At 42.6% G+C, this 23,567-nt stretch overlaps 2 protein-coding genes across 10 annotated transcripts in view; both read left to right on the forward strand.

Moving 5' to 3' along the window:
- The window catches only part of MYO5A (myosin VA), a 120,437-nt gene extending 102,302 nt beyond the window's left edge, over positions 1 to 18,135 (forward strand). For all 8 annotated transcript variants that reach the window (XM_083411760.1, XM_083411763.1, XM_083411765.1 and 5 more), the window contains 9 exons: positions 1,281 to 1,374; positions 5,672 to 5,818; positions 6,208 to 6,362; positions 7,052 to 7,141; positions 7,785 to 7,935; positions 9,232 to 9,514; positions 11,847 to 12,021; positions 12,803 to 12,883; positions 13,603 to 18,135. In XM_083411760.1, the coding sequence (XP_083267886.1) occupies positions 1,281 to 1,374; positions 5,672 to 5,818; positions 6,208 to 6,362; positions 7,052 to 7,141; positions 7,785 to 7,935; positions 9,232 to 9,514; positions 11,847 to 12,021; positions 12,803 to 12,883; positions 13,603 to 13,755 (1,329 nt within the window). In that variant the 3' untranslated portion in view covers positions 13,756 to 18,135. The remainder of the gene's footprint in view (positions 1 to 1,280; positions 1,375 to 5,671; positions 5,819 to 6,207; positions 6,363 to 7,051; positions 7,142 to 7,784; positions 7,936 to 9,231; positions 9,515 to 11,846; positions 12,022 to 12,802; positions 12,884 to 13,602) is intronic.
- A 2,332-nt stretch (positions 18,136 to 20,467) lies between these two features.
- Positions 20,468 to 23,567, forward strand: part of MYO5C (myosin VC) — a 52,224-nt gene continuing 49,124 nt past the window's right edge. Inside the window, exon 1 of one of the 2 annotated variants that reach the window (XM_083411797.1) lies at positions 20,468 to 20,737. In XM_083411797.1, the coding sequence (XP_083267923.1) occupies positions 20,711 to 20,737 (27 nt within the window). In that variant the 5' untranslated portion in view covers positions 20,468 to 20,710. The remainder of the gene's footprint in view (positions 20,738 to 23,567) is intronic. The other variant, XM_083411798.1, reaches the window with a different exon arrangement.

Consider the following 23,567-nt stretch of genomic DNA (forward strand, 5'->3'; position numbering starts at 1 on the left):
TGTGTCATTTGTGTCAGCGTCTTTGTTACTAATATGAACACAGCAGCATGACTGAAGCAGACTCTCTTAGCTGTGTACTTTGCCTTCTGAAAAAGAGATTCCAGATTTGCTCTTAGATATGCATTTAGATCAGGCGAAGGCAAACTCGGCCCTCCAGATGTTTTGGGACTACAACTCCCTTCATCCCTAGCTAACAGGACCAGTGGTCAGGGATGATGGGAATTGTAGTCTCAAAACATCTGGAGGGCCGAGTTTGCCTATGCCTGATTTAGATGGCATCCCTCAATATTAAAACGGATATCTAGTGGTACCAAAAACATTGGGGGATTTGTTGGGGAGGCTAGGCAATAATATTTGTAATTTAAATTATTAGTAGAGGGTGGCGTTAAAATGTACTTTGAAGAACGATATACTTCAGTCTCCCAACTCTGCAAAAATTGGTTCAAATGCTGTTGGGGGTTCCCTGCCCCTTGCTCCTTTGGTTCTACCCAGAGTGGGAGGGGGCTTCAGAATTCCCACTCTTTCATCAAGTCTCCTCTGTATGTCTGAAAAGTAATAAGTGGTTGTGGAATCTCCACAAGCCTAAAATAGACATGCCAATAGAACAGAGCTGGAAAACCTATGGCCTTCTGTGGAGGCTAACTTACATCATCCCTGACCTTTGGCCATAGTGGCTGGGAGATGGGAGTCCCAGGTCACATGCATGGCATATGTTCAAATCACATTAATGCCACTTGTCATGACTTCTCACAAATAACTTAGAAAATTGGCTGTAGATACAGTGGTACCTCGGTTTACGAACTTAATCCATTCCGGAAGTCCCTTCTTAAACCAAAGCCGTTCTTAAACGGAGGCGCACTTTCCCTAACGAGGCCTCCCACCGCCGGTGCCCTTCCACCGTTCGGCTTCCGTTCGTAGACCAAAGTAAAGTTCACTAACCGGGAACACTACTTCCAGTTTTGTGGAGTTCGTATACTGAATAGTTCGTAAACAGGGCTGTTCTTAAACCGAGGTACCACTGTATGTTGATATCCGTAAAATGTGCCTGCAGAAGAATTCTGTGTCTGTCATGCTGCACATGTTTCAACATACTTTATATAATTGTCTTGCTTATGTTCTAGGCAGCGTGCAGGCTTGCAAACTTCAGCCAGATGGCAGCATTGCCTTTCAGCTGTGCTCAGCTCCTCTTGTAGCACTAACAGTACTGGTTCTGCTCTGTCTGTCGTTATAGACAGCACTTTTAAGTACCTAATCCTTCCCTCTCAACTTTTATTGCTTAGGATTTAATGGAGCAGCTTGAAAAACAGGACAAGATTGTTCGCAAACTGAAAAAGCAGCTTAAAGTCTATGCAAAAAAGATTGATGAACTCGAAGGTACGGTATCTGTGTGTTGTCAAACTTTTTCTCTCTTGTCTGGCGGCGCAAATGTTGACCTGTTTTACTATATGAAAGAGGCAATAAGTCTCCAGCTGTTGACAAGTAGATACAATAACTAGAAAAATGTTGAACTTGTGTGTATATGCACATGATAGTATCCCGAAATAGTAATTAATGTGACTATGCTAAGGAAAGGGTATGGATTATCTTGGGATCTGAGTGCAAATGGGTTGTGAGTTGAAATTCATTTCGTTCTCTGTTTAATAAAGGGCAGTGTTTGATTTTTGCCAAGAGCAAGTACTTCAAACAAGAACAGCTGGCTAATAAGAAGGCTCTCATTTCTTTGAAATATGAGAATGTGGTGCCTCAGAATCTATAGTAAATTTTTTTGCTTATTGATTCTACCCCCTCCATTCCTATGATGGCCATCTCAGAAAAGACTGTATGTTTATTTGTTTGGACTCTTACCCACCTTTTAGCACAAAGTCCCAGAGTGGGTTACAGCAATAAAACACACAATTATATAAGAAACGAAACAGCTACATCTTTAAAACAAGTGAGATAATAATTAAACATATGAAAATAATAGAAATATTTAAAAACAAACCCACAGGTAAAAGCAGCCGTGATATGGATGCAGACCAGGATAAATATATCCACTTAGAAGGTTTGTTGAAAGAGGGAGGTGCCAAAAAGACAACAGAGATGGTGCCTTCCTACTATGTAACAGGAGGGACTTTCCAAGGGTAGCAAATTAAGAGCCCACAGTGGCATTGGAACTAGAATCCCTGAGTTGATGCATGGATTTCACCTTTAGAACTGCAATCAGGAGAGCTAGCACTTGCACCAGGAGAACTGGGAGGTTAGAGTACAATCTTAGCATCACTCAGATCTTAATGGTGGGGAAGGGTTGTTGGGATGGTGCATGGTCTTCTCTCCACCACCTTCCAGTGGTTCTCCCACTGATGGTAGGAAGTGGAAGGAGCCAAAAGAAGGAGTTGATCTTGCCATTGGCTTTGGACCCACTTAATCCAGATCCTGGGAATCCCCTATTGGCTTTGCTCTTGGGTCTCTCAGCTGTGCTAACCCTAGAATTGACATCACAAATTGGGAGGAACACCTTCTGCCCTGGCTGATACCGGCTGGAACATCTTCAGATGTGGCCGTGGACCCACTGCTCTGTTCTGCTGCTCCCTCAGTGGGATTAGTATTGCTCTGCTCTTGCCTCTTGCTCCTGTGGTACTGGCACTGGCAGAAGCCCTTCTGGAGAAGAGGAACACTGTCCTTGGAAGCTTTTACATGTGGAAATTTAGTAGAACAGCAATCTGCCCAAGGGGTCCTTTCTACCTTCACTACAACAGCTCTAAGTTCCTCCACCAGCACAGCTGCTCACCAGCTAAGAAGTCTAGCAAAGGAATATTAGCTATGGTTAGAAGCCTTCCCCAGGATGTCATTTTAAATAATTAAACCTTTGGATATTCAGTTATTAGTTTCCCATTTGAACACCATCATCCACAATGGTGAAAAGGACAATGTCGAGCAGAAGGTAAAAGTATTTCTCAATTTGCAGGAGGAGTCATTTGGAAGGCAATTTGAAAATACATGTGTGTGAGTGAGAGAGAGAAAAACAAAAACTTGCGGGATAAGCATCTTGTATTCACAAGTATTCAAGGTCAAATTGACTTTCCCCCCTGAAACATACTGTATTTAGAGGGTACATTGAAACAGTAGCACAGTAGATTGAGATCAAACTGATTCCAAGTGAACAAGGCCTTCTCTTCAAGGAACATACTGAATTCTTGCTCATTTGCTATTTTCCCTTGTAGGTTTGTGTGCAGTTTTCAGTTTACTCATACACTTTAATAGATGAAATAAATGCATCAATAATGCTCCCAATGCATCATGGAATTAAAATGCTAATGGGCATGGCCGTACCTTTAGCCTTGGTAATCATTGCCTTATAAATGCCTGTGCAAGAGGAAATCATGACTTCCCAGCTTAGTCATTTTGGCGGAAGACTTTGACCAATAAGTCATTGTCTGCCAGGTAGAATATTTACCGTGCAAGGTAAAATAGCTCCTTACCTTGGTGAAAACAGCTCCCTGCTTGCTTCATAGCCCCTCCCTCCTCCCTCCCTCAATTGTACTTTGCCTTTCAAGGAGGTAACATCGAGAAATCACAGATTTCTGTGTTTACTAAGCATTGTCTGCAGGAAGAACACCTTAAGAAGAAAAAAAGCTGCTCACCTACAGATTACATTGAGACCTTTCACTTGGTTAAGGGTTAGTAGGGAGTGGCTAAGTTCTAATTGTTGCCTTCCCTTTGCCATATTAAATATAGTCTTGAAGCATAGTCCATTTTTTAAGAACTCTGGGAGACTCACTCAGATTCTGATATCTTGTTTAAGTGATGACTTCTTATGGTACTGAAAAGGTAGCTAATCTTTTTCTGCCTCAATGCATATTAGGAAGCAGATGGTAAAGTACATTTTCTGTTGGCTCCTCTCTTAATCTTGTGTTTTCTTATTATGTTTTGTTCTTACTGTTTTAACTATCCTGTGTGTACAAACTATGACCATAATCTATCTATCTGAAGATAGGCACTGATCAGTGTGTTTTAGATGTTCACTTCCTGAATTGCACAGCGTACAGCCCCTTTCTCATGTAACAATAAGCCAAGCCATGGCTTAGTGTGAACGAGGAAATGTGCAGCTTCCTGGAGTGAAGATCGCAGCTGCTGTGCTCCTTCCTTGGTTCTGCTGGTGCTGTTCCACCCAGAGCTAATCCATGGTGTGGCTTAAGTGTTAATACCTGAACCTGGGCTTGTAGTTTGTCTCACTCCCAACCAAGGTTTGTTTTTGAACCCACATGTTTGCCTCATAGTGCTAAGCCACGGTCGGCTTAGCACTGCATGTTGAACTGGATCCAGGTATGAAGGCAAGATGTTGAAAAAATTTAAAACCACACAGCACTGTGATGTACTGGGGTGATGTGGACCGCCTTTGGCAGTTTTCTAATGGCTTTGTTGTTTTCTGTGGGTTCTAATGCTGTGGATTGACACAAGAATGAAAGATGGAGGAAAGTTTCTACAGTAGTTGTTCAGCATGCCAGATTTTGCTTGGGGGCAGTTTGCCGAGGGCATTCTTTTTAGCATACATTTTGGAAAAGGAATTTCTGGTTTTCAGTATTTCCTTAAACAGAGTCTAACCGACGTACAGCCCAATCCTATTCATGCTTACTCAGAAGTGTCCCACTGATTTTAGTAGTGTTTACTCCCAAGTAAGTGTGCATAGTATTGTAGCTTTAGAGTATATAAAAACCTCCTTTTGCTCCTTTATCCCTAGTAAGATCTCACCCTTTTTACTGTTCCAACTTTTTAAGGCATAAACACACATTATATGTAGACTGTAAACACTCTGGTTGTCCCCTTCCTGGTTGTATGCGCATGACATGAGAAAAGGAGATTGCCCAAGAGTTGTTGCTTTCAGTCTGTATTTAGTATCTTGCTTTTGTGAGGGGTGGGGGTACCTGTAGCTTGTTAGAAGTGAGCTGTGGCGCTTCCTTGCCTTGTATGTGCTTTAAAGGAAGCAGAGACCAGAAAGGGAAGAGAAAGAAGTCATGGAAGTGCTTATAGGATAACCAACAATAGTTTGCCAAGAGGAAGAAGGTTGTGATACCAGCAGTAGGTGAACTTACCTGAATGTCCAAAGTGACACCTGGACATAGAGCAAAGTCCTGTGCATTACCTTCTTTTCTAGAAGGGAATCTATACAAATTGGAATTTGTATATGTTTCACTAGTTTTTACTGATTGCAGTAGATGGCTCACTTATTTTATACAGACAAACCTTCCAGACTGGTTGCAGTATGCCTAAATAGAGCTTTGGAAAAGTAGAGGGAGTCCAAAGATCTTCAGCACAAACATTTTTTGATCCTGGGTTGCATGTCTTCACACATTGTGAGAAAGCTTCTATTCTCATGGTGAAGGACCCCTTAGAGGGGGGATTTATTTGCTTGACTACAACTGTGAATCCTGTCATATTGGGTGTGCGATGCAGCCTGAAAGATCTAATGTCCCATAACTATAGAAAGAATCATAAGTCTAATAACTTAATTTGAAAAGTACGCACTTACTCCTTTGGGAATACACCCTGTAGATGAGCTAGACAGCCAACATGCTGTGAAATGAATGGACAGATAATATTCCAGAATTCAGTATTAATCTTATTGTCTAAAACTGGGAGGTTCTGTGACAAATAGCTATTTTTATGAATCAATCTCCATTTCTCGATGTAGTGGGCCAGATGGATAACATTTCACCTGGACAAATAATTGATGAGCCAATCCATCCTGTCAATATTCCAAGGAAAGAAAAGGACTTCCAGGGGATGTTAGAGTATAAAAAGGAAGATGAGCCAAAGCTTGTCAAGAACCTGATTTTAGGTAAGAAGCCTTTCTGTTTATAAAATGAACCAGTCTTTTTGCCTATGAATGTGGAGTGTTTCTTGAAACTGGTCCAGTTTATCTAACGTTGGGGAAAAGGAAACAATCCCCATTCACCGAGAAAGTTCAGCTCTTCATATCAGTTGCATTACATATCTCTTTGTTTCCTTTTGTAACTTCACATTATTCTGTTCTGTTCTGGGCACAGATAATTTTTCACAGAAAACTGGAAGAGGAAACATAACTTTGAAATCAAATAAAAAGTATTAGTACTAACTTGTCCCAGAACAATTCTGGTAAATTGGAGAGCTGCAGTTTTACCAGGCCATATAAAACACAGCAAAGCTGTTTATGAATTTACATGTGCATACTGTTGTGTTCTTATTCAGATCTGAAGCCACGAGGTGTGGCAGTCAACCTGATCCCAGGATTGCCAGCATACATTTTGTTCATGTGTGTCCGCCATGCTGACTATCTTAATGATGACCAAAAAGTGAGGTCCTTGCTAACTTCGACTATTAATGGCATCAAAAAAATATTGAAGGTACGTTTATTATCTAATGACAATGTCAGTGTGGAGAATTAACACTTAGTGTTGCATAGCAAATGATATGGGGACAAGAGGAAAAAATGGCAGTTTTGTTTCCATACTTTATAAACATAGCAAGAAGAGACGGTGAAGGAAGATTGGAGGAAGTTTAAAGATTATTTAAATAAATAATTTATTTACAGAAATATTACAAGATTAATGAATGTTAGAATGACATCAGATGGAATGTAAAAGGTTATTAGTAAAAAGTTTAAAAATTAAAAGATCTAATATGTTAAGAGACAAGAAGATTAAGTTATATTAAGATATTAAAACTAAGATAAAAATTAATTAAGACAGAGGGAAGGGATTTGTTGTTCAATATATGACTTGGAATACAGGGAAGGGAGGTCTGGGGAAGTCGGAGAAATAAGTTAACGCAAGAAACATTATGAAGATAAAATTGTTTTTATTTTTGTCTTTTTTCTTTGTTATTTTAGTTGTTCTGTGTTTGTGTAATTTTGTATTTTTTCTGTTTTTGTTGCTGTTCACTTTTTGTTGTTTCTTTTTCTATGTAAAACTCAATAAAATATCTATAAATATATATATATATAAACATAGCAATTAAAGCAGTTAACTGTGACCATGTTTTCTTCCAATTGTCTTTTCATGCACGCTGTATTTATTTCTTCATCTGTTTTCAGAAAAGAGGTGATGACTTTGAAACAGTTTCCTTCTGGCTGTCTAACACATGCCGATTTTTGCACTGCTTGAAGCAGTACAGTGGTGAAGAGGTACGTCTTGCCATTTATGTTTTTCACTTTTACTTTTGACTTTGCATGTACAAAATGGGTGGAAGGCAAAATGGGTTGAAGGCATCTGCTTGTTCAAGATGAAAGCATGGCTTCTATTTGTAAGCCACAGCAGAGAGTATTGACAAGAGCAAGAGTTGTATCTATTCTTGGCAGTGGTGTAATGGTAAATTTTGATGTGCAGAAGCTAATCACGACAGTCCCCAAAGCCACACCCCAAAGAGTCCATAGCCACACCCCCAAGGAAAATAAAAAAATTGCCTGAACTGGTAAAGGCTTAGCATGTTGGACTTGGGCTGGGGAGACTTGGGTTCACATCCCTGATCACCATGAGGTTCACTGGGTAATCTTGGATCAGTCTCATTCCCACCCCCAACACCCCCAGGCTTACAGCACTGGCAAACGCCACTCCAGCAAATTACATCATTGCCCCCTGCTCTGAAAAAAGTACTGAGCCTCTGCTCCTTTGGAAGGCATTTGATGGCAAGGTTGGGAGGCAAGAGGGAACGGAACCCGTTGACTGTTTTTGAAACATGCTGCCCATCCAGAGTGTTTTGGATAACGTAATGGAAACACATAAATACAAACTGCAACAAATGTGCACCATTGTCTTCTTCAAATCCAGGGTTTTATGAAGCACAACACACCTCGTCAGAATGAACATTGCCTCACTAACTTTGACCTTGCTGAATACAGACAAGTGCTGAGTGACTTGGCCATTCAGATCTACCAGCAGCTTGTCAGAGTGTTGGAGAATATTCTGCAGCCAATGATTGGTAAGGCAAAATGAAGAGAGAGAAAAAATAGAAACCTGTGGTTTCCTTTTCTAATTAACTAGACATCTCTGCCGTTTACGCCTATGACTCCACTGTTAAAAGAAGAGCTTTTATTTCTAAGAGAGATGACATTATATATACTTTTTTCATTATAAACAGCAGTCAAAGCTTATTAAAAGAAGTCTGATTTACCTGGACAAGCGAAAATCAGAATGGGGAATTCAACAGTTGGGGGATTGGACAAATTTATAGAAGATAAGGTTGTGAGTCCCAATGGCTATACTGTATACTACCTCAGGATCAGAGGCCATATGCCTTTGAATACCAGTTGCTGGAGAACAACAGTGAGAGAGTACTATTGCTCTCAAATCTTGCCTGTGGGCTTCTTGGGGGCAATCTCAGTGATGATGTTGGGAAAAACGTGGACATTAGTTTGGGGATATCTTAATATGCATGCTGCTGTTGCCTTGATGGGTCCAGTACAGGATTTCATGGCTGCCATGACAGTTCATAACAGCTGCTGGAGCACATCATTGGCCCAAGACACATGGCAGGACATACCAATGACATGGCCTTTTCAGCTGACTGGTTGGTACACCACTCCATTGTCGTGGTCCAAGCCACTTCCTGTCAATCACCTGGCATCATAATGGTGTCAGGTGATGCTGTCCTTTGAAGTCTTGCTTGTTGGAACTATGTGGCAAAGCACTGCCTGAAAGCACTTTTGCAAAGGCTTTCACACAGTTACCCCAAACTACCCTGCTCTTGTTTGAGCCTCCAAAAACTGGGGGATTCAACAGAAATCCTGGGCCGCTTGAACTGAACAGGATTTAATCACCACTGATGATTGGGAGTTAAATCCTGCTGTCTTGGCTGCACAAGCCTGTTCCCTGCTTGTGTTTTAACCCCGTCTTCCCACCTATCACTGATGGGTGAGTGGGCGTGATTTGGGGAAATGTCCTCATGGGCCACATTGTTTTAATTCTATAGATTGTTTAATTACTGTATTTTTCGCTCTATAACACGCACCCGACCATAACACACACGTAGTTTTTAGAGGAGGAAAATCTGTAGGCATGCCACCCGTAGGCATTCCCTCCATAACACGCACAGACATTTCCCTTTACTTTCTAGGAGGAAAAAAGTGAGTGTTATGGTGCAAAAAATACAGTACTTTTAACCATGTTTTTAGCGATTTGTGTTTTATTTGTATTTGTTTTAATGTTGTGAGCCACGTTGAGTCTCAATTCTGGGAGAAAGGATATAAATAACTATCATCATCATCTTGTCAATCAGTTTCAGGAATGTTGGAGCATGAAACGATCCAAGGGGTGTCGGGGGTGAAACCAACTGGTCTCCGAAAGAGAACCTCCAGCATTGCTGACGAAGGGACGTACACGCTGGACTCTATCATCCGACAGCTGAATACCTTCCACTCCATCATGTGTCAGCATGGAATGGATCCAGAGCTGATCAAACAGGTAGTCAAGCAGATGTTCTACATCATTGGAGCAGTGACCCTCAATAACCTCCTCCTGCGGAAAGATATGTGCTCCTGGAGCAAAGGGATGCAGATAAGGTGAGGATATCTTCTGAAATGTTTTCAGCTCTTTTGGCTATACTTGCTGGGCATAATAGTGAATTCTTCCTGAACCAGGTGGTTGATTTTAAGGTTATTTTTAGACTTGGGAATTCACTACGTTAAAGAGAATTATTCTTGACAAGTTCACATACTTGCCAAACTGGTGATTTTCCTAAACGCAATGAGGCAGTGGGTTGTACACCCACTGTGCACAGTATCATATTACTTGAGTTATACACTTCTTTCATGTGTTCCTTCCTTTCAACCCCTATCTTCCTGAGGGTTAAGGATGGCCAGAACTGACCTTATGGTCTGGGTCACAAATGATGGCATACTGTGAGGAGGCAAGCAGTGAGCATGTTTTCTAAATGTATGCGTACATTAGGAGTAATGTAATGTAAGGTAAAGGGACGCGGGTGGTGCTGTGGGTAAAAGCCTCAGTGCCTAGGACTTGCCGATCGAAAGGTCGGCGGTTCGAATCCCCGCGGTGGGGTGCGCTCCCGTTGCTCGGTCCCAGCGCCTGCCAACCTAGCAGTTCAAAAGCACCCCCAGGTGCAACTAGATAAATAGGGACCGCTTACTGGCGGGAAGGTAAACGGCGTTTCCGTGTGCTGCGCTGGCTTGCCAGATGCAGCTTTGTCACGCTGGCCACATGACCCGGACGTGTCTCCGGACAGCGCTGGCCTCCGGCCTCTTAAGTGAGATGGGCGCACAACCCTAGAGTCGGACACGACTGGCCCGTACGGGCAGGGGTACCTTTACCTTTTTAATGTAAGGTAAGGGACGCGGGTGGCGCTGTGGGTAAAAGCCTCAGCGCCTAGGGCTTGCCGATCGAAAGGTCGGCAGTTCGAATCCCAGCGGCGGGGTGCGCTTCCGTTGTTCGGTCCCAGCGCCTGCCAACCTAGCAGTTCGAAAGCACTCCCGGGTGCAAGTAGATAAATAGGGAACGCTTACTAGCAGGAAGCTAAACGGCGTTTCCGTGTGCGGCTCTGGCTCGCCAGAGCAGCGATGTCACGCTGGCCACGTGACCCGGAAGTGTCTTCGGACAGCGCTGGCCCCCGGCCTCGTTGAGTGAGATGGGCGCACAACCCTAGAGTCTGTCAAGACTGGCCCGTACGGGCAGGGGTACCTTTACCTTTACCTTTAATGTAAGGTAAAGGTAAAGGGACCCCTGACCATTAGGTCCAGTCGTGACCGACTTTGGGGTTGTGGCACTCATCTCGCTTTATTGGCCGAGGGAGCCGGCGTACAGCTTCCGGGCCATGTGGCCAGCATGACTAAGCCGCTTCTGGTGAACCAGAGCAGCGCAAGGAAACGCCGTTTACCTTCCCACTGGAGCGGTACCTATTTATCTACTTGCACTTTGACATGCTTTCGAACTGCTAGGTTGGCAGGAGCAGGGACCGAGCAACGGGAGCTCACCCTGTTGCGGGGATTCAAACCGCCGACCTTCTGATCAGCAAGTCATAGGCTCTGTGGTTTAACCCACAGCGCCACTCACATCCCTTTAGGGGTAATGTAGGTCAGATCAATTGGCAGAAAAAGAGTTTCTTAACCATTTCCCTATTAGGCTTATTTTTGGTTTTGAAAATGGCTGGATGATAAGCAGGAAAGTTTTTAGGAGTGGTGGTGGAGGGGGCTGCTGTGCACAATGAAGGGAGGATTGTCTGCACATATACAGTCTGCTATCGAAGAGAACCCCACATTACAAAGAAAAGGGGAAGTGCCTTATAATCTGAAGTTCTGTCCTGAGTAAATGGAATTCTTGGGGGGCTTAATGGGGAAATTGCTTTTCTGCAAGCAAGGATTCAGGGACTAGCTCAGTCATGTTTTGTGGGTTAAGAAGCTATATGCATCACTCTGTTATGAGCTTGATGTGTAGCCCTGTCCGTGTTTGGTACGGCACAGCTGCTAAATTTAATTTTCATAGGGCAGATATTTATTTGCCAACTTTGGGCATTGGGATTCCTTAAGGGGGTGTGCTTAGTTTTTATTGATGAATGGTAAAAACAAAATTCTGCCCTATATATTTTTAAAAAGCAAGTAAAGAACTAGGTAAAGTGCTGGAGCTTTTGGATTTATATTCCTACTTAGTAAGTATTTTGCTTTCTAAAGGCATTGTGCATAATTTCCTGAACTGTGTTAGGGAGGAGCAGCAGGAGCTGCAGTCAGAAAAAGACATTTGTTAAATAATTTACAGAATATTGTGTGAAGGGAAATAATAAAGCAATAATGCATTTATAAAAAGTTTCCACCCACCATTTGTTCAGGCTGACTGAAAACCTTAAACACTGTGGTTTTTAATGTGTGCATGGGTTAAACTTAACAGGTACAATGTAAGTCAGCTTGAAGAATGGCTTCGTGACAAAAATCTGATGAATAGTGGGGCTAAAGAAACTCTGGAGCCTCTCATCCAAGCAGCGCAGTTGTTGCAGGTGAAAAAGAAAACGGATGAGGATGCCGAGGCCATTTGTTCCATGTGCAATGCCTTAACTACTGCACAGGTAAGCCAGCCTTTCTTACATTATAATCTGAGTTATGTCATTGTGGTGCTTCGACTGTGTGTCCATTCGCCATATTGGCAATTATTATTGAAATACTGTCATTGATAAAATGCTAACTTCAGAAGTTGTGAAATACGAAAACGGAATTCTGAAAAGGGAGCAAGCACTGCAAAACCTACATGCCAAATGCAGTTTTCTGTACGAGCAGTCATTACAAAAAATAAATTAAGTTTCGCCTTGTATTTTGGCTTTGTTTACAGGAGAATAAGGCATTATGCTAGAGGCGAAGTTCCAGGGTTTTATTATAGTTCAAGTATAGAATTTGGGTTCTGTTTTTGTTGTAGTGCTTGGGTGTGGTATTCTAATGTATTCTCAAATACATGCATTCCAGCATTGCTACTTACTGCAACCCAAGGTGATTTTCTTGAAGAATTATAAAGGTGTAAGACTTAAGCCAGCAAAGCAATTTAATTGGTGTGTATCTGAGAGGTTTGGAGAGGTATAATTTAAAATGCTGGTCTTCGGCTGATAGGCCAGGACCCACTACTGCTTTGCAGCCTGATCTGAGGTGGCTGCAACACCAGCCCTCCCACCATACAAATATATGGTTAAATAATTAAGAAACAGGGGTCCAAATGCCTGTTTGGGTTAAAAGCAGGCCCCGGTCTGGAAAAGTTGAAGATTGCTGATTTAAAACATTGCAAGGGTTAAATGAAAAGCAAGCACCTGTAAGTTACCAAGAGGGGAAGGGGAACAAACCAAAAATCTGTTTTTCTTACAGATTGTGAAAGTTTTGAACTTGTATACTCCTGTTAATGAGTTTGAAGAAAGAGTGTCTGTGTCCTTTATCCGGACGATACAGGTAAACCATTTTTTTTACTTTTCTCCTTTTTGCTTGTGTTAACGAAAGAAAAGAAAATATCACAGGTAGTGCAGTGGTGGTACAAACCAGGCCAAAGAGGAGGAAAAGGAGCACCCAGGTAGTTTCTGCCAATGAGGCACAAGCATCCCAGGCAGGGGATCATCTTTCTTCCAGCTTCCAGCTGGCAGTGAGGTGGTGAAAAGAGCATGCCTCATTTGATAGAAATTTGGGGAAAGTGGTTCATAGGGGGGAATTCTGAAGCATTTTTGTAAAAGAACATATGCATTATGTTATGTACTCATGTTAGCACATAAAGCCCTAAACAACGTAGACCCAAAATATCTGAAACACTGTTTCCTGGGTGCTAAAATCAGTGGAGGGGTCCATCTTGGTAGTCCCTCAGAATTTCCTGTGGCTGCCCCTAGGTTTTGGAACTTCCCCCCCATAGAATTGTGTCAAGCACCTTCACCATACATTTTTTTGTGATATGCTGAGCACACGCGTCTTTACCTTGGCCTTTGTTACTCTAGATAGATGTCTTTAGAACCCACCCTAATCCAGTGATTGCATTTTGCTTTAAACCGTTTTTAACGTTGAATTTTAAATTGTTGTGTCCCACCCTGGGATTTTAGGGTGAAGGGGGTGGGTATCAAATCATCATCATCAACAATACAGGAAATAAATTGAAATACTAACGTGATGCATTCTTATTTTTGCAGCTCCGTATGCGAGACAAGAAAGACTCTCCTCAGCTGCTAATGGATGCTAAGCATATTTTCCCTGTTACTTTCCCGTTTAACCCATCATCTCTTGCATTAGAAACCATCCAGATCCCAGCAAGTTTGGGCCTGGGATTCATCTGTCGTGTCTGAAGCAAGTGTACAGTTCGCTTTTGATCATGAGTGTGCTTACCTGTAATCTTAAAACAGTGGAGACACTGAAAAGCCATGGCTGGGGTGGGGAATGGAAGAAAGCTGGGGGAAATATTGTAGATGCCCTGAAAAGCATTGCAGAAAGCTGGAATGCTGCGTAACTGTCTCGAGCTGAAGGCTAACGGAGACATAAACATTTGTATAAACTCACTACTCTCATGCTGAGGTCTATAAAAAGTTTTCAGAATTAGGAATTTTTCAGTACGGATCATTCCCTGAACCTCCCCCCCCCCCCCCCGTTAGTCACAAGCTGTCTTTTATATTTGAGTTTGGCACTAGAGACATTCTGAGGAACAAAGCTTTTCTATTCCCTTTCCTCCGAGATCAAAAGTTCTGTTGCTGGTGGGCAAGGCAAAACTTTTATTGTACTTGGGACCACCGGAAGAGCAGTTTCCCCTAATTTAGCAAGGCTGAGGAACAAAATGTGCACCACTTAAGTTTGAAGCGGCCACCGATTGCAGCTCCCTGCTACACACACACACACCTGGTGTAAAAAGATGCATATAGCCACTTCCAATGTGATGGTGTCAGTGTGTACCCTCAATCTGTCTCTTTCTGATTCACATTGAGTTAGAGAAGGTCCCTTCCCATCAGGACTCTCTGGGAGCTGTGGTTGTGGCTCCGGTGCAACCTTGGCAGGGTTGGTCTCGCTTCCTCAGCCTTTGGCGTGGTGGGAGAGTACCAGCAGCCAGACACTGGCTAGAGGGGCTCAGTTTTTAGCAAGCTGGGGGCGTGGCTGGGGAGCGGACCTGAGAGAGAACTTCTCCCTGGTCCACTCCCTAGCTGTGGAAGCTGATAGAGAAGATATAGCTGAGAGGCCATTTTAACTCCTTATTAACTTACTTAAATGTAACTAAGTCATAGATTTGCTCGTAGACAGGGACCAGAGAGGACAGAAGAGTCCATTTTAAAGGTGTGATTTTTTTTTTAGTGAAGTATATAAGCATTTAGGGATTATCTGCTATATGTTAAAACATGTTAGAGACTGGAAAGTGTAATGCAAAAGGGCAGTAGAAAACAGAATATACCAGGCATTGGGTCTGTGCAAACCCATTGTAGTGAACAGAAGCTGCGGTTTCTTCAATGGGGCATGCACAGTAGACCTTCGTAGTAGATTGGACTCCAGGAGATAATCTGTCAAAATTATTCCTTATTTATGTCAGTGTGACATAAATGATGCGAAGTATCAAAAAAGTCTTCTGGCTTACAGTATGGTACAACATAGCTGTTCATTAGTTAGTACTGTTTCAAAACATATCCAAGTGCTGCTGTGTGCTGTGTTCTTATAAATGTACAGTAATAATCTTTAGGCAAGAGAAATAAGGATTTAAAAAAACAACAACTTTAATAGTCCAGTCTTTTAACAAGATTTATGTAAGAAGTAAGGAATATCGCTGGTAATAGGAAATGGTAACTAAGCACAAACAACAAACTGGAAGAGGCATAGTAATTGTATTTCAAATGTTTACTTAAAAGTATTGAAGACCCCGAGTTCAATGAACAAAACCCAAACATATTATATTTTTAGTATTTATTTATCATTCTGGTGTATGTTAGCTTCACACCTCGGGGGTTTTTTTAGTTGCCAGCTTAATGACAGTATGTATGCTTTAATATTATCCGTTTTGGAGTTGTTGTTTAAGATATTTTAGATATTTAAGATGACTCTCAAATGCTTAGGTGAGAGAGGAATTACTTTACTCCAAATCTCCTGAATACCTTAGGTCCTTCACATTCATTTTTCAAAATGTAAAACAAACTCTGATTTGGGTACACTTTGAAAAATAATACGAGTAACAGTAATACTCTGCTTCTGTATCTATGGGAATATTTCACTGGACACATTAAGAAGAAGGCTACTGCTTGATAACATTTTTGCTGGAATCTGTCGCGTTCTGAACACTTGCATCAATGTGGAACTGACAGTTCAAAATGTCTGTTTATTCTTGCTCACTGTTTTCTGATGTTGATTTTTTTTTAATACGGTCAGTGCTGATCAGATATACATAGGAAGAAATGACATATTTTGAGATTGCCATGTGCAATATTGTATTATAGCAATTGTAATGTATATTTATTTTAAAACATATCTTTATGCTGTAAAGGCATATTGTTTAAATTTCTCTGTACATCCTTAGAGCGACATTGCTCTCACTTGAGAAGACCAGTGATGTGCACCTGTCACCTGGTCACTGATAAAGTAAATAAAGTGAGCTGCTGTTTATTCTTCAGTACTGTTCTTAAAAAACTGATTTGGGTTATCTCTCTTTTTGGATTTTTGTTGTTGGCAGAGTATGATGGTTGTTTTAAGAAACATTCAGCTACTTCAACTCAAGCATTGTCTAATATATATTTTCTTTATGGCAAACGAACAGTTGTTTACTTGAATATGTTTACTTTACATCCGGCATAAAGTTTGCAAAAATGATTCCTAACAAGCCGTGCTTCTTCTAAAACAACTTTAAAATACTGTCAAAAACAGATATCCTCTGTGTCTGCAGCCAGGAAGGGTGCCATATCACCAAGGAGCCCTGAGCAAAAATGGGAAGACACACAATTTGCTACCCTAGAGGGGTACCCTAGAGTCGGAGATGATCACAGTTTTTTTTAAATTATGATAGAGTACACTATCTTCTCACATTTTCACTGGATTCTTAGTATATCATGTGATAATTGTAATGACACTGATGTAAAGCGACAGCAGCACTTTTAAAAATTAGAACCTCAACAAAAACAGAATTTCCACCATCTTCCTCCTGTGAATTAACTGAAATTCTGCCCTTTAAAATTCTTCTAGTAAGATAAAATTATCTCAAGAAACTTAACTACTTCAGAAACTATGCTTAAATGTATGAATCCTCCCTTTTGTTTACCTGTAAAAAAAGCCTTACTGTATTTACCAGAGTGATAGATGTTTATAGGCATTATCCTTATATTCAGTAGTCTAATACTACTTTCGGTCGCATTAAAATAGTATGCTGCTTCACATGTTTTAAAGGAAGATATTTCTAAGTTTAACTGGTATTTTCTAATTCATCTAATACTTTACATAGCAGTATTTTACATGCACTTTTCTTAGGTTAACATTTTTAGTACTGATACACAAATATAAAATGTTCAGTTTAGTTCTTCTGGTTTAGAATCCTTACGCCTAACACAATTCTGGTTATGCTTATTTCCCCTTCCTTTATAGCATGGTTATTGCTTTTTAATGTGGAAATGTCTTTATTTCTAATTTTGTCAATTTGATAAGGAATAGTCTCTCAATGCTGGGGGGGGGGGGACTTACAAGAACCCTTTTGAAATGTACAGACCTGAAGTATTGCACAAATATTACCTCATTAGGTTTCAGATATTTTCTTCTTCCAGTGATGAGTCCACTGATTCTGCAACATAACCTTCTGTCCAGATTTTAGCAAAACACTTCGCAGGCTTCAATTAGGGATGAACTTAAAAAAGATTTAAAGATTCGGTTTTGTTAAATATTAACTGATCAAGTATGCAATCTTGTGGGTGATTTTAGAGCCCCAGTTCAGTGGAACATATTTGCATGTGGTGTGCAGAGAATCACACCCCTAACCTTCATAAATAAAGAATAATATGCTATAGAAATACTTGCCTCAGTCTAAAGATCCTACTCCTGTTGCATGCATGGGATAGCTGCTCTGCTTGTACTTCTCCCCTTTTCCATGAAATCCCATGTGCTCATTAAATAAAGAATCCTATGATTGGTGGATTGGATCTGTTTTCATGTGCACATGGAAGCAGTCACAATAGCAGTGCACTGCAGATACCCAGCTTGTCCTCCAAAAAGAAGACACTCTGAATCTATGGGACAGTTTCTGGCGATGCTTTTTTGCTTTTGCATACAGATTTTTTTAAAATAACAGATCATCTCTGGTTCCGGGTCAGTACATGGACAGAAGTCCCTTTTATTCCAGTAAAGCTTTTATCCAAATTTGCTTGGGATAGTGGCATTTTGCCTTTTGGTTCCATATCTCGAAACCACCAGCATTTAGAAGCTGAAGGTCTCTTTTCAATTAAGATTTCAAAACCAGACACATTTCAAAAGATCACATAAAAATCCTTTGGAAATTACTATTTTTAAAATTGTAATTCTTTTTGAAACAAAGGTTTTGACAGACAATAGGTTTTCACTAGATATTGCTACTGTGCTTAGATGGAAACCAAAACGGTATCAGAATGAAATAAGCTCTGAACTGTCATAGTGTCTGACGTATTTAGTAAACGTATGCTTCATAAATGCTGTACCTTAGCTATCACTGAAATGTCCAAATAAAAATACAACTGTTAAGTCTTCTTCGGTGTCTCTCGTGTAAATACATTATTCCTGGAGTTATCAAGTGCAGTTGAATGTTCAACCTACAGATGTCAGTCATGCTGAGTTCAATGGGATTTACAAGTACGGTAACTTGAGGAGGACTGCAGCTCTGTTTATAGGCAATCTAGCAGGGAAACAAAGAATGGGTACAGCGTCCCTCAACTTACGAGACTTACATTTATTGCTGCACCATGGTAGCAGCTTCAATAAACGCACATTCCAAAATGGAGGATCCAAATGGAGGGCTGCAGGTCAACTTTAAACACTGCTTAAATATCTGCAACCCAAAAATCCTGAATCTTCACTAAAGCATAGAATTGTAGAGTTGTTAGGGAACCCCAAAGGTCAACTAGTTGAACCTGCTGCAATACAAGAACGACAACTTAAATAATCCCTGGCAGATGGATCATCCAATCTTGTTTAGAAACCTCCAGTGAAGGAATCCACCACCTTCCAAGGTATATTGCAATCCACTGTCAAACAGCTCTTGCCATCGGAAAGTTCTTCCTAATGTTTAGTTGAAATACCCTTGCTCCATCATCCATGTGACAGCCCTTCAGATACTTCCAGACCTTTTATCATCTTGGTCGACCTCCTCTGCTTGTCAATATCTTGCTTAAGCTGTGGTGCCCAGAAATGCACACAGTACTCGAGGGCAGGGTTTGACCATGGCAGAATAGAGTGGTACTATTTACTTCCCTTGATCTGCATACTATACTTCTAATAATAATAATAATAATAATAATAATAATAATACAACCACCCCACCCATCTGGCTGCACTCTGGGTGGCTTCCAGAATATAATATATATATAATACAATGAACGCTTGGGTTGCGAATGTGATCCATGCGGGATGCATGTTCGCAACCTGCAGAGTTCGCAACCTGCATCTGCACATGCACGGGTTGCGATTCTGCACATGCGCAAAGCACGATTTAGTGCTTCTGCACATGGGCGATCGCCGAAACCTGGAAATAACCCGTTCCGGTACTTCTAGGTTTTAGAGGTCCGTAACCTGAAAAAACGCAACCTGAAGTAGCTGTAACCCGAGGTATGACTGTATTAGCTTTTTTTTTTTTTTTTTTTTTGGTCACACTGTTGACTCTTGTTAAGCTTGTGGTCAACTAGGACACCTAGATCCTTTTTTTTTACATGTACTACTGTCCAGCCAGGCGTCCCTCCATCGGGTGGGGCCCATCCTAGAATTATGCATCTGATTATTCCAGCCTAAGTGCAGAATCTGATGCAAGGTCAGGGCTGCCAACTTGAACAAAATATTGGGGAGGGCAGATAAGCCCCGTCCCTGCATAATCCCTCGCAAAGACATGAACACCATTTGAATGGCAATGCCCAGCAACTTGGGCCATGATGGTGGTGATGGGGCAGCAGCTCCCTCTAAGATTTTATCAGGGCCAAACTGCCGCCAAAGAGACCTCTTTTCCTAGGAGTTGGCTCCTATGTGCATGGCCTTAAAAATGACCTGTGCCATCAAGCAACAACAACAACACCACATTGTTCCTAACAAGTGTCTTGCAGAGGTGGGGAAACCCAGCCAGATGGGCAGGGTATAAATAATAATAATAATAATAATAATAATAACAACAACAACAACAACAACAACAACACAGGAGTCAGAGGGGGGTGTTTATTGTGGCTAACAGGTGTCACCCCATCACCGCTACCTGCTATTTTTGACTCTTTTTAACCCCTTCAGCCTTTGCAACCTTCCTAGAAACCTGGTGGCTCCCCTCTTTTATAATAATAATAATGATGATGATGATGATGATGGTGATGATGATGGCTGGGTTTAAGTTTGATGAGGCCCTAAGCTACTGAAGGTAATGGGGCCCTTTATATGCCCAGATGCCCTTTGTCAAAAACAAATTGCCACTGTTTTTCTGTGTTGAATATATGCTATATGGTACTTTATCGACCTCATAGGTATCTAAAGCCATTTGCACATAACAAAATATGTATATTATTAAAGTAATTGATATAGAAATGAGCAAACCAGTGATATTTTAGGGAGCAGGCTAGCAGGCAGGCCCATTACTTACATCATGGGAGCCTACACAACACAAAACACTGTTGCTGTATGTAGATTTTATTTTAGATTTTTATCTTATATTTTGGAAATGTACATCAAGGTTTTTTTCCTTTAATTTTTTTTGGGTGGCCCCAAGAGAGTGGGGCCCTGAGCTATAGCTTGTTTAGCTTATATGTAAATCCGGCACTAATGATAATAATAATAATAATAATAATAATAACAACTGCGGGGGAACCTCAACTCTCAGCCCTCCCTTAAGCGGAAAAGGCCGCCCGGCGGCGGGCAAGCCAACAAACGTGGCGCTCCTGCCGTGGGAGGCATCGGCGCTTCCTCGCCCTCGGGCTCCACCTCTGCCCGGAGCCGCCCGCCGCGCGAGAGGAGCTGGGCTGAGGCAGCTCCGCCGACCGCCTCCGGGCCTCCTTCCTTCGGCGGGTCGGGGAGCCCCTTCTCCTTCCTTCCCCCTCAGCCTTCCGCCCACAAGCGGGGCCACAAGCGGGCGGCCAAATGGCGCTCAGCGACCTCTACACGCAGGTAAAGGGGGGCGAGAAAAGCGGGCGGAATCGCGGCCGAGGCAGGTGCCGCTCCAAGCCCGCCCTCCGCTGGGGGGCGCGAAGGGGGTTTCTTTTAATGGCCGCAAAGCTTTGCGGGTTGGCTGGCTGCAAAAGCCCCCGAGCGCCCCGCAGAAAGTATCCTCCGGGAACTGTAGTTTGCCCCTTCGAGGGAGCGACGGTTCCCACGAGACCCTTAGCAAACGGCAGTTCTCTACCCCCCCCCCCCCACACACTCTTTCCCCGTCGCCATATGGAGGGCAGAAGAAGCCCAGCAGCCGCCTCTGCCCGTATTGTGTGGGAAAGGAATGCGGGTCACGGGTCAGCCGGGGACGAGGGAATCCTGTTGTCTCGGTTTTCCCCGAGGAGATGGGGGGGGGGGAGAAATCTGGTGCGGGTGAAAGGTAAAAGTAATCGCTGGCTGAAGAAGTCGGGCGGAAGGAGGAAGGGTTTCTCTCTCTCGCTCTCCCTTCACACACGCAAAGGCGCGCACCGCGATCCTAAAAGCCACCCAGAGTTATTGAACTACGGCGCGGTGGCGCAGCAGAAGCAAACCCCAGACGGAAAGGACCCCTGACGTGGTTGGATGGCTGCAATCCTGCGCGCGGTTTACTTGGGACTCTGCGCGCAGTTGTGCTTGACAGCGCTGTATCTGCGCGGGTGCTTGCGCGGATGCGGGGAAGGGCCACTGAACTGAAGGGGATTGACTGCTGAGTAGCATGGATGTAGCTAAGGGGGGACAGGAGGCAGCTGGCCCCCCAAATCAATACAAATCTGAGGTCGTGTCCCCCCAACAAAAATCCTAGGGATGGTGAATGAGGAAGGCTGCAAACTCAACTCTACTGGCAAGGAGGAATGGATTATGGATGGGTTGGTTTTACTTTTATGCCGCTTTTCCGCAACTGACCTGTGCCCTAAGCCCATATTGCAAGCTTCGAAAATGTTAAAATAGCGAACATCAGGAATACAAATATGCAAAATACAGAGCATGTCCAGTAAATTGAAAATGGGACTGTGAGTGAGAGAGCACTGGGAGTAATTAAGGTGTCTATAATATTTGCTTCACTTGTGCACTGAGTGACTGAAGACTTCCTTGGTTTAATGGTAAACCATAATTTTACTTTTTGTCCAAGTTTAGAGACAGAAGCTTCTAATTTCTTTGTGTGTGTGGCGTGCATGAGCTCAAGGAGCCTCATGCTTGTAAGGTTAACCGTGGTGTCTAAAATGTAGCCGGTCCAAGATGTTTTGCTGCCTGACACAGAACGTCAAATGCTCCATTCATCAGATGCATAGTACCCAAAACTAGTCACTTTATTTTGGTGCCTGAGGCAGAAAACACCACACACCAGTGGCGAAGCGTGGGTTATCAGCACCCGGGGCAAGGCAAGTAATTTGCGCCCCTAACCCGTGGATTTGCGCCCCCTAACCCTAACCCCCAGATGTTGCGCCCGGTGCGGCCGGCCCCCCCTGCACCCCTCACGCTACGCTACTGCCACACACACACCTCCCTATGAGTAAAAATGCAAAAATAAAAGACTTAACAATGTTCTGCTCTTTTATGGTGCTCCTGAACATCATGAAATCCCTAATAGTAGGGCGAGCCCTGGGGAGAGTAGGTGGAAAAGAAGAAACCTAACCCTTTCTGCGCCCACTGATAAAACTAAGCAAATCCTGCCCTTCCCAGCCTGTTTTCTTTCAGCTGGGTGTTCCTTCAGTTTCAGAGACTTAACTGGTGGGAAAAACAAAAATAAGATAGATGGCTATGTCTTCTATTCCACATGGTTGTGGGTGGAGAGACACTTCTTATGGGCACTGGACCTGTTTGTTTACTTTCTCACAGGTATGCGGTGTTCTCCGGTTTCTCTTGCAACCATGCTTTTATTCTGTGCCAGTGCAGGTCCAAATCTAGATTTTTTTTATTCATTTGTTTTCATTATTTTTCCTGAGTGGCTCAAGAAAATTCTCCAGCATAGGAAGGAGGAGGTTGGGTGTAACTCAACAGGAAAGTAAACTCCATGTTTACTTGTAAGGCAGGGTTCACTGGCATGTAGATAGATGGCTCATTACATTTACCAATGGAGGTACCTGGAATAGACTTTTTAATGATTAGATCTAGTTAGAATATTTAGATATAAGAATCATGTGACAAAATGTGTATGTGTACATATTTAACATGCAGGGGACACACGCACGCACACTCTTAGTTTGATTGCCCCACTCCAGCAGAGGCTCCTTTGGGGGAGGGGGAGAGAGAGATAATTCTTGCTTATTTCAGTGTTGGCCACAGGTAAGCAGCAACATTTTTGGCTGGCATAGCGCTGAGATGCTTAAGGAATTTGATCTTAGCAAATTCCTATACAGAATGCCTTGCTCTGCACCTCTTAGACCTCTAATTAGGCCTGCCAGACCTCCGCTTTTGGCTTGTGAGACCATTTTGGCCCAGCCACACCCACCTGCCCTACACCTGATGGCTCAGCCAAAAGTGGGGCTAAACATACCCCAACTCCCTCAACTGTTTCTCATAAGACTTGGTTTCCAGATCCTTGATCATCTTGGTCGCCCTCCTCTGCACCTGTTCCAGTTTGTCAATATCCTTTTTAAATTGTGGCATCCAGAACTGGACTCAGTATTTTAGGTGTGGTCTGACCAAGGCAGAATAGAGCGGTACTATTACTTCCCTTGAATTCCCCGTATAAGAAGTCATGTTTCCCATAACAATGAATCTGAGCCTGCAATTCAGTTTTAGCAGCTGAATAAGTAGGGATATTGTGAACTGCGTTCACAAATTTAGAAATAAACTGCTGTAAGTTTCT

The sequence above is a fragment of the Podarcis tiliguerta genome, assembly GCF_965153285.1.
Source record: "Podarcis tiliguerta genome assembly, chromosome: 14".
NCBI classification, from domain to species: domain Eukaryota; kingdom Metazoa; phylum Chordata; class Lepidosauria; order Squamata; family Lacertidae; genus Podarcis; species Podarcis tiliguerta.